The sequence below is a fragment of the Orbicella franksi genome, chromosome 10 (assembly GCF_964199315.1).
Source record: "Orbicella franksi chromosome 10, jaOrbFran1.1, whole genome shotgun sequence".
Taxonomy (NCBI): domain Eukaryota; kingdom Metazoa; phylum Cnidaria; class Anthozoa; order Scleractinia; family Merulinidae; genus Orbicella; species Orbicella franksi.
Window position 1 is genome coordinate 1,397,959 of NC_138154.1, and position 11,490 is coordinate 1,409,448.

At 39.8% G+C, this 11,490-nt stretch overlaps 1 protein-coding gene across 1 annotated transcript; it reads left to right on the forward strand.

Annotated features, from left to right (window-relative positions):
* Positions 1–1,062: 1,062 nt before the first annotated feature.
* Positions 1,063–1,751, forward strand: LOC145501364 (uncharacterized). Its single transcript, XM_081480853.1, has one exon. It carries the CDS (start codon positions 1,064–1,066, stop codon positions 1,712–1,714), a length of 651 nt encoding a protein of 216 aa, XP_081336979.1. The 5' UTR covers position 1,063; the 3' UTR covers positions 1,715–1,751.
* The last annotated feature ends 9,739 nt before the right edge of the window (positions 1,752–11,490 follow it).

An 11,490-nucleotide genomic window follows, 5' to 3' on the forward strand; every position in this document is an offset into this window, starting at 1 on the left:
GGATGGGTACGACGACGTCACCCTTACCGTGTACGAATTTCACGGTTGCTTCTGGCACGGGTGTCCCAAGTGTTACCCGGACCGCAACTGCACGCGTCACAAAATGTGCGATCAGACCATGCATGATGTTTACGAAGCCACCCAACTCAAAGAAGAGAGTCTCTTGGGTGCGGGCTACAATGTCGTGGTCATGTGGCAATGTGAATGGGAACAACTCAAGCAAGAGGATGAGCAGCTGCGGAGCCTGGTCCAATCCTTCGACCTGGTCCCCAGACTCAAACCCAGAGACGCGTTCTACGGCGGACGCACCAACGCCATCAAACTTTACCATCAAGTGGAACAAGGAGAAACGGTGCAGTACCTGGATTTCACCTCCCTCTACCCCTGGACTAACAAAAACTGTCCCTACCCTGTGGGTCATCCCGCCATCATCAGTCAACCCGAAGGCACCGACATCTCCAGTTACTTCGGTCTGGTCAAATGCAAGATCCTACCACCCTTTGGGTTGTATCATCCGGTCTTACCCCACTGCAGTGGGGGTAAACTCACCTTTCCACTGTGCAGAACTTGCGTGGAAACCGAGCAACCCAAACCGCTGACCGAACGTAGTCATCGCTGCGTCCACAACGAGCAGGAGCGATGTCTGGTGGGTACGTGGCCCACCCCCGAATTGCAAGAAGCCCTTCATCAAGGGTACGTTATCCAATACGTGTACAAAATTTGGCACTTCCCGCGCAATTCCAACGACTTGTTCTCTTCCTATGTGAACACCTTTCTCAAGATCAAGCAAGAAGCCAGCGGCTGGCCCAATTGGGTGGGTGACGATGCGGTCAAACGTCAACAGTACCTCGAAGACTACCTGTCCAAAGAAGGCATTCAACTCAAAGCGGACAAAATTCAAAAAAATCCCGGTCGGCGGTCTCTGGCCAAAATGATGCTCAACAGCTTCTGGGGCAAGTACAGGCAACAAGGGAACAAGAGCCAAGTCAAAGCCATTTCGTCCCCCGCCAGGCTTCACGCCCTCCTGACCGATGACAGTTGAGAAATTCAAACCCTTCGTGTCATGAACGGCGAGATGATCGAATTGGTCTACAAACACGTCCAAGACGAAGAAGCCGTTCAAGTCAACATCAACATTTTCATGGCCTGCTTCACCACCTGTTGGGCCAGACTCAAACTCTACCGAGAAGGACTCAGTCGACTCCAACCCCAACAAGTCCTGTACTTCGACACAGACTCCATCATCTGCTCGCACCGAGAAGGTCAGCCCATGCCACCCTTAGGCGATCATCTCGGTCAATTCACCAGCAAATTGAAACCAGGTACTCACATCGTGGAGTTTGCGGCCGCTGGCCCCAAGAATTACGGTTACCAAACCAACGATGGTAAAGTCGAATGCAAGGTACGCGGTTTCACCCTCAACACACGTGGGCAAGCCCAATTGAACTTTGACCTGTTAAAAGAAAACGTCATCAACGAAGTCACCGAACCCCGCGAAGAACCACAGGAAATCAGTGTACACAATCCACACAAGATTAAACGCAATGTCCAAACCAAAACATTAGAAACGATCGAAGAAACCAAACGATACAAAGTCGTCTTCGACAAACGCGTCGTGGATCCCGACACTTTCCTCTCATATCCTTACGGATACACCCGAGCCAACATCGACGACACCGACATGGACAATGTCAATCATTTACTAGAATTGTAAATAAAATTTGAAAACTGATCACGTGGTCTGTCGTCACTTCCGCTCCCCAGACCCTCACGGCCTCGCGCGGCCACTTTTGACCGAGCTCGCCCCAGTCTTTGCTAATGCGAACTAATGCAACCGCTGACCTGAGCCGAAAATCCTGCACGCTGATTGGTCTCGACGCGTCACGTGTCCAAAATAACGCGCTCTGATTGGCTAGGTCTCAAACCGCCCCCCTATACTACTTATTGGTGTAGATAATTTTTCATGACATCGCGAGACATATTGACCTTTTTCATGTTTATTTCCAACATGTTAGAAACACATCATGTATCTGCAGGACTTTCCCTTGTCTGTTGCATCAGACAGTCATTGACCTTTCATCATATCTCTCAAACTCGACTTTATTTGTTTGATGCTTTATTGTTAGTTTATGCTTGACTATATACGCTAACAAATATTCACAACAGTATGGTAAAAAACCAATGTATAACTTCCATATATATTACTTGCATAATAATCGCTTAAGTTTCTTCCAAAATGATTCTTTTTTGAAAACAAAGGAGAACCTCTTATTCAGAAATTTACTTGATACAAATAAGTATACTTCATACTTGTTCATGCAATATTGGTATATAATTTTATTTATTCTATTAATGAGTCCATCATGGGAAACAAGTCAATCAAGCCAGAGTATAAGCCAATCAAGCCAATTGAGTCAATCAAGCCAAAGTATGAGTCAATCGAATGAATCATGGGAATCAGGCCAAAGTCTCTCTCAATCAAGTCAAAATCAATCAAGTAAGAGTTCAACCTGGGATTCTCAATCTTCGGGTGAAGAATGGTTACCATCAGACTATGAAGAAACTGATTCAGACTGAAAATACTTGGAGATAAAACAGTATATATTATTGGTGATGGAATTGAGTGAAACAAATAAGTTTAATTGTGGAAATGTTATCAACGAAGAAATGATCAAAATGGATTACATTGATTGTCCAATTTGTGATGAAGGATTACAGCAACCAACAATTAAAATAATTCCTTGTTGTAAAAAACAAGACATTATCAATAACAAAGGCATGAATGTATGCTGTAATTGTGGTTCAGTTCATGGTTATGGTGCAACATTAGAATTCGTTGATTTTTATGAAATGAACATAGGTTTAGTAAGATATTAGTTTACCAAAGAAAATATAATTTAGATAATATCTTGAATGATATATGCAGTCAAAATGGTTGGCAAATGCCAGTACAAAATCATAATAGAATATGTGATATTCTCCGAAAAATAGACAAGATACTGCCACAAATTAATAATAATAATAATAATAATAATAGACTTGTATAGCGCTAGAACTATACAAACATACTCAAAAGCGCTTTACATTAAGTTAAAATAAATGAATAAATGGAAATCACTAAACTTTAAAACAATTACAACAACTATGCTAAACTTTAAAACTATTTCCACAAGTCAAAAGCTTTCTTAAAAAGAAATGTTTTCAGTTGCTTTTTGAAAATGGCGAGGCTGCTACTTGTTCTTATAGTTAATGGCAGCGAGTTCCATAAAACAGGTACAGCATGAGCAAAGGCCCGATCCCCAAGTGTAGAGCAGTTGACTTTTGGAACAACCAGAAGAGATTTTGCAGACGAACGAAGAGCGTAATTAGTAGCTGGTTTCAGGGATAAAAGATCATTTATGTAGGAAGGACTTTGGTTGTGTAGTACCTTGTAAACAAGAAGAAGCAATTTAAACTGAACTCTAAACGATACTGGGAGCCAATGTAAGTCGATAAGAGCGGGTGTGATACGATCAAATTTCGCAATCCGAAAAATCACTCTAACCGCGGCATTCTGAACTTTCTGTAAACGATCAATCTGGTATTTAGGTAGACCAAATAGAAGTGCATTGCAGTAATCAAGGTGCGAAGATACAAAGGCGTGGATCAGTGTCTTTGTGGATTGCGCGGTAAGGAATTTTCTGATCTGTCTTATGTTGTATAGTCCGCGAAAAGCCTTGCTACAAATCTTGCCAATGTGAACATTCATTCGCATATGAGCATCGAACCAGGCCCCAAGGTTCCGGACGCTTTCTAACGGTTTAATGACAGTGTCGCCAATGATAATAGAATCAATAGATGTTTTTTCAAGTTGTTGACGGGAGCCAATAATTAGAAATTCAGTTTTCGCGTCATTGATCATTAGATGATTACCAATAAACCAAGAGCGGACATCAGCGATGCACTTTTCAATAACAGAGACAGTGTTAAATTCCGAATGGATAGAACAAGGTCGGAAGGAAAGGTAAATCTGGGTGTCGTCAGCATAACCATGGACGGAAGGGAGGTGCTGTGAAATAATGTTAAAGAGACAGGAGATGTAGAGAGTAAATAAAATAGGGCCCACACAACTGCCCTGGGGGACTCCACAGTTCAGATTGAAGTCGTCAGAAGTCTTATCACCGACAAGTATACGTTGTTTGCAACCAGACAGAAATGAGTCAATTAATGGTGATTTTAAACGAATGATCAACATTAATTTTATTCTGCAAAAAAATTGTGAAATGCAGCCTACCTTCATTTTCATACATTTTATGAACACAGTGCTCTCGCAAGCTTTAAAAGATATCTATACATCAAATTAAACTGCAAAAAATACTCTATCACACTGGAAATTGAAAAACGGCAATTGTTTAATCCAGAAAGCATACTGCCCCCCATACACCCAGGTCCCTAATTGCACAATCACTCATCTTCTGGCAACAGTGCCAAATTTACTTTATTATATAGAGGGCCAATTAAATCTTTTCAAGCAAGAGTAAACGTAACTCTGTGCAACAAACCTAAGAACTGCATTGCTACCCTAATTTACAGTGATGAAATGACGGGATGAATTATAAGCCCCCAAAATAGCCTAACAATACAACATTGAAAAAGCTAGCAACATTTCTGGTTATCAAAAATAAAGACTGTTAAAGGTTCATTGCACAGAAAATTTATCACAGATTCTAAAAATGTATGGTTTATGGGTACTTTTCTTAAAACCTTTGCATCTACATTTGCCAAACGGTGTCTAATTTGGCCCGAAACGTGTTTTTGAGAAAATCAAGGAAAACTTTCACTTGCGACAATGTCTCTCAAAATCCTCCAGGAACATAAGTGTCTCCCTCTCTTTCAATGTTATGTTCCTCCTCATGCCTTCTGTCACTCCTCCTTTGCTGTCTTGCTTCCAAGGCACCGACTTGTGACTTTTTTCTTGCATGGTATGTGCGTTTACTGTCTTCCTTGTCAGCAGCTTCAGAAACATACTGTCCTGGATCGAGGTCACACTTTCTCATGATGTTTGCAGTAGTGTGTGGACCATCATTAAAATGTGCCACAGCCAAGGCACATGCTGTCTCCACAGAACTCAGGCCAACGAATGAATCTTTTGGGCATAAGCCCCAAACAACAGAGTTCAGGGACTCATTTTGGTTTTGATTAGCCCCTTCAAGGCAGCGATCCAGCAAGTCATTTGCAGATAAGGCTTCAAAAGTTGGCTTGATCACTTCCACTACAGCTGGGGCCAAGGGAGACTTGTGTTGGTAACTATCAGTTCCTTTTGCCTGATCCTGCTGCCACCCACACCATGAAGTTTCACCCTCTGGGCAGTAGTCATGTTGAGGGTTTTCATCTGAGGAAGCAGAGTGGTACAATATGGCCCAGATTGCTCTTCTCATTCCCTCTTTGTTTTGCTTGTGGCTCCGTATGGCCTTGCCATAGTATTTCTGAAACAAGTCAATTTTAGTGTCAGTCAAACAGTCTCTCCCTCCAATAGTCTTTCTGTCTTCAAGCTTCCTCCCCTTGTACATATTCTTGAGATCACGAAGCCTTCGCCCCATTCTCTTCTGTACATGACCAACACAGTCTTCCTTCGCAATATCAATGTCACCATAAGGTTTCAGTTCCACAACAGTGGCATGGTTTTTGCAATCTCCATCTGAAATCATGGTGACATATCTCAGCTTGTTTTGCTCAATGGATCGAGAATAAATGTCAACAGTGCATTGCATTTCCATTGAATTTGTTGATCCTTCATGGGTAATGTCGCAGACATGAGACGATTTCCAACGAAGATAATCCTGCAAGGGTCTCTCGTCCTGCTTGTTCCAGTAGTTACACTCATAACAAAATTTTGACTTTATTTCATAGTCAATGACTTTGCCAGTTTGCCAGGAAAAGGCAAACACAGCTCCATAAAGGGAACTATGCCCCCTTTTCATCCATGTACCATCAATGGTGATGGCAATGTCAGCCAGATCATCTCCACAATTGTTTATCTCCCTTATCTCCTTGACAGCTGCACTCATGCTCTCCTTAGCTTCCAAAATAGCCGCATCCTTGATATGTTTTGAATGCTTCTTGTAACTTCTTTTGGCCATGGGCCCAGGGATGTCCAAAGTACTGCATATCTTTGACAATGCTACATAACCTCGTCCAATTAACTTGGAAGCAAAAACAGCACTCCTATTTACTGGGAAAAACTGTCCTGTCTTGCAATCAGTACTAAAGGAGGTTTCTTCGCCACATTTAACGCATTTGAAGGTCATCTGGGATGCCAATCCCATTCTTCCATCCTCGCGAAGAAGCAGAGAGCCTTCTTTGCAGTTTTTGCAAACCACAGCTTGCCCAATCGCCGAAACAAGGCTTTCGACATCAAAAATTCACCGTCCTGAACAATCTTCTTCAAGATCATAAATTTCTTCTTCCGATTCATCTTCCTTGAGATCAGACTGCCGTCGCTTTCCACTAACAATCTCCTCTGAGGCAGTTTCCGTTGACAACTTCTTGCCGCCATCTTTGTTTTGACTTGTTTCGCCAAGCAATTCGTTCAAAAAAGAATGACCTGGGGCAGTAAACTGGTTGCCAGCAAACTTCCTCTTTCTTTTCTGAGAACAGAACTTCGGAGACATTTTTAAAAGCTAAACAATAGAAAAATTCTCTACAATTGAACCCAAGCGACGATTTTGACATGAACTAGACTACGAGTAGTCCCTCTTTCGCTTAGTCGGTCGTGCGTGACGCGAAAGAAAGGAAGGGACTACCGCATAAGCCCAAGAGTTTGCCCTTTGACAGCCGAGTGATATTTCAGTGTAGGATTTCTCATCTTGATGTCCTTTTATTATCGCCCGCTATCAATAGCCCCGGGAGATCGGAATAAAATTGCACTACTCTACTCTTCAAGTAGCCAGGCAAAAACATATGCCGTGAGAAGTATATCTTCGTTCAGTGTTCGTTCAGCGAAACTGTCAAAGAAGTTTTAAAAAGAAGATGGCGAATGAGGCCTCTTGTAACGATTTTTGCAGCGTCGAAAAGTTATTGCGAAAATTTCAACAGAGTTTCAACCGAGAATTTACATTGTACATTAGACATAGGAGATCATCCAACTGCGGTGAAATGTTTGCTGATAGCAGCGGAAAATTTCAGGTGAATGTCCAGCGTCAAGTGAGAGTCCGGTTTAATCTTTCAAATGGACGGCAGAAAGGCCAAGCTCAGTGAATTTATATTCGCTGACTTAGAGGATGCTGTTGAGCGGCAAAATCACTAACACGCTCGCAGTCAGGGTGGAGGCAGAAAGCTTTGCCAAACAAAACACTGGATAAATTTAAATTTTTCCAAAGCATTGCAAGAACATCACGGTTTGCGAAGCGCAATTCCAACGCTTTGATTTGCTCTGGTACCGCTTTGATTTGCTCCGATTCCAAAATGTTGACAACACGTCAACGCTCCTAACATAAGCCAATCATAGTTTTGCGCTGTGAGAGCAAAGCATAATTCAAACTCTTGGGCTTAGGCAGTAGTCCCTCCTTTCGCGTGCTACTTGCCTCCAGGATTTCGCGTGGCCATTTTTTTCTCACGGTTTTCTTTCGCGTCATGCACGACGGACTAAGTGAAAGAGGGACTACTCGTAGTCTAGACATGAACACGTTGAGAAAACAAATCGAGTGGCTTGGTACTCTGTAGCACACACAAACTGTATTCACTTGGGCCCAGTCCTTCTAGGAAGCAAATGCTGTGTTTTCCTTCCAGTTCTGATCCATTTCGCACAATACAGAGCACCTTATTTACTAATAAACAACGTTTGTTGCCATGGCAATGAGATACCGCACAAACTCCTCGGAAAAATGATAACCTGGAAAATCGAAAAAATTCTTCCTGCATTAGTTTCTTTAATACCTGAAACACACTAACAGCCCTTAATAAAATTTTTCAAAATTTTAAACTTTTTTGACAAAATGAAGTAAGGCAGGCCCCTTAATCTTATTCAGTTGTGAACAATTTATTGTATTTATCCTCAAACTTGTCATATAATGGACACATATCTATTATAATTTCATTGACAACTTTGATGTAGTCTAAAAATCGTTCATCGAATTCTAATCCTCTCAGGAATGACCTTATGTCAGTCAATATTTTTTCATATGATGTGTATGGGAATATTTACACATCTCAATCTTTCTATTATAATTTTGGCCTCAGTGAATGCAGTCAGAATAAGACCAGCACCTGATATTGTCCCAAGAACAGTGGGGTTCAGTGTTGCAGCTCCCACTATTGTCCCTGCTGCTATCAGTCCAACAGATCCAATTTTACATGCCAGGTCCATTTTTTTAAAAATATTTGTATGTCGTCTTGAATAGCCAGTATTTTTTCTGGTGATATCTGTATAAAGCTTTCAACTCTGATATCTCAGCCTCGGTTAAACTATTGTCAATATGATTGAAATTGAAAATAGTTTTTGATGCTTTCATATATATGGTTTAGATTGTTTAATCTAATCCAAAATATGTCTCTAACTTTTTTCTGCTGATACTACAGCATTAAATGCATCTCCACCTATTGCATAAGAGTTAGTTGTAAAACCCAATCTGAGGAGATAAGCAGATTTAATTGAAAAGAAGTGAATGTTTTCTGTTTCTTGGCTTTGGGGTTGTGACTCTGTGATTTCTTTTGGATCTATTCCAGCAATATTTGTGCTCAATTTGTTTCCCACTTTGGTACTCCAAATCATGATCTGCTTGTTGACATCTTTGGCAATATCTCTTGTTAGCATCAGATATTTAAATTTTCCTTTGAAATCTATCTCCAAATATGGAATGGTGTTATTCGCCTTTTTGAAACCATAATATATCTTAAATCCCCTCTTTGCTCCAATATAAAAATCCATATATTTTGGACTATTAATATTGAAATCTATTTTAAGCACAGCAAAAATTGTAAAATCTTTGGTCAAATCACATTCCTGCAAGGTGGGTGAGCCAGTGTATTTTTGTGGAAAAGTGCCAGGGTGGTTGTTTTGAAATTAGCACAGTTTTCATATGTGTATGTTTCTATTCATCTGAGGAGATCTATTAAAGACGAGATCAATTGTTTGCCTTGTTTTTTTATGTGAAGTAACAATTGACTTGTTACCCATTACACAAGCCTGTACATGGGAAGAGGGCACTGTATGGAGCAACACTGTTCCAACTCTTATGTTTTGAGAATGTATCTGGATCAAAATCATCCTCTGAATCTGCATCAAATTCTGAATTTCTGTATTTTTATACAAAGACGGATCATCCATCGAGACGGATTATCACAAGAGTATGTGGTTCAAGATGAACTATCACGATAATTTCTCTTGACGGATGATCTGTCTGTTTGCCCATATTTATACACAGACGAATTATTGGACAAACTATTGTTCTTTGCCCAAGTTCATCCCAGGCAGATGATCCATCTCTAGTATAAATCCGGCCATTTATGACAAATGTCCCAAAAAATGATGGATGAAAAGCTACTCTACTCTACTCTACACCACGTTACTCTACTATACTCTACTTTACTTTGTTACTAATTCTCTACTGCTATACCGCTCTACTCAACGAAAGCTAGATAAAATAAAATTCAGGAAAACAATTTGAATTAAAAAAAAACTTAAGGAAAAATAGTGGCCCAGTATCTAGCGAGAGAGAGAAGCAATTGTGGTTTAAAGCATTTAATGTTTTTGTACTTGCTTCAATATATCATAATAATTAATTTAACATACCTTGATTTGCTATTACAGCACTCTTTTCTAGCGTACAAGATCAGGACAGACGAACCACATCCTGTTGGTCTAGTGCAAGTTAGCTTCAAGCACTCTAGTGGACATTAAATGGAGGCCGTACAAGCATTTCAAAACGCTGCTGACAGCTACGTGTCAATTACGTCTACTTTAAAAGGAGGTGTTTTCCTCGATGAGAATGTTAGAGGCATCTTGCCCTAGGATCATCTATCTGATAAACTTAAAAGCATCAGTTTAATGCCACATGATGTTGGTGGCAGTGGTGATTGTTTTTTCAAATCAGTTTCTCATCAGCTTTATGGAACTGCTGATTTACACTTTCAAATTCATTTGTCAGGAATAGGCCATTTAAATAATCACCCAGAGTTGTGTGTTGAAAGTATTGTTGATGACACTTGGGAAAATTGTGTAAAACAAATGTCAAATGCAGGCACATGGTGTGACAATATAATTATTCAGACAGAAGCAAACTCACACAACTGTGTCATTCATATTACTGAGTCTGATTTTAATAAACCTGATGGTACAATTATTTATCCTGCATCAAGTACATATCATGAGAAAAAGCAAACAGTGATATTCATTGGACGCTTTTCTGTGTCACAAAAGGTTTCTCTGCTACCTTTTAAACTAAACCTGACTTGTCAACAAGTCAATTTCCACCATACAAATGAACATAGTACATATAATTGTGTTGAAGTTGTTGAGTTATAGTTCAATGTAAACCATACAAATACTTTTGGAATTCACCCTCTGTGATAACTACTCTACTGTTCATTATTTTGTTCAAGTTGTTCAGGTCAAGTTCCAATTCACAATTAAAAGTACTTGTTAACTGCACTTTTAGACTGTGATAATTGTCTTAACTGCTCTTCTACAATTACCATTAATAACCAATTCTGTCCTTATAACAATCTTTCAGGTATGTACAACAATTTACCATATACCCTGACAAACTTACCACAAAACAGACTACACGTGCTACCTCACGAATGACGAACCAGAGCTAATCTAATCTAACAGTACCCTTTTCTAAAGTAGATATATGCAAATGTTCTACACAACGTATTTGTTCCTATGGCCCACCTAAATTCATTAGCTTTGCATGTACCTGTACACCTTTCCAATAGACCAGAATGTCAACCTTGCCTAAACACCTTTACACGAATGCACTCATAATCTATGATTACTTCTAGTACATTAACTTTTAACTAACTTCCTAAACTACAGTTAAAATTAAATTTACAGTTTTTTTTAATTTTATTAATGCAATAACTTACATTTCATTAGATACAAAAATTACCTACTACTTACAATGTTAACGTAACTTACAATGTAACGATACTAACAAAACTTACAATACTAACATTTACAATTTACAGTTTCTAACATTATTTACAATACTAACATTTACAATTTATCTTCAGTGCGGTAGCTCATGCCTGCACATTGGACAAGTGGCATGTTACAAAGAAAAGAAAGCATCTTTAATCTTAAATACAACTCTCCCCCATATAGATATTGAATTTGCAGCCATCAGAAATTTTACCCTGTCTAGTCCTTCAACTTTTTTTCCGCTACATTCCATGAAAAAAGGCCTCTATCAGGAGTTTTAACAAAAGGTGCTGCCGCTATATCAGCGAGACAACACTTACTGTATTGACAACAAAAGTCCAAAAAGTTTAATCAACCTTTATTTGCCA

Excerpts from the sequence above, each read along its gene's own strand:
- LOC145501364 (XM_081480853.1), top strand. The coding sequence starts at position 1,064 with ATGAACGGCGAGATGATCGAATTGGTCTACAAACACGTCCAAGACGAA.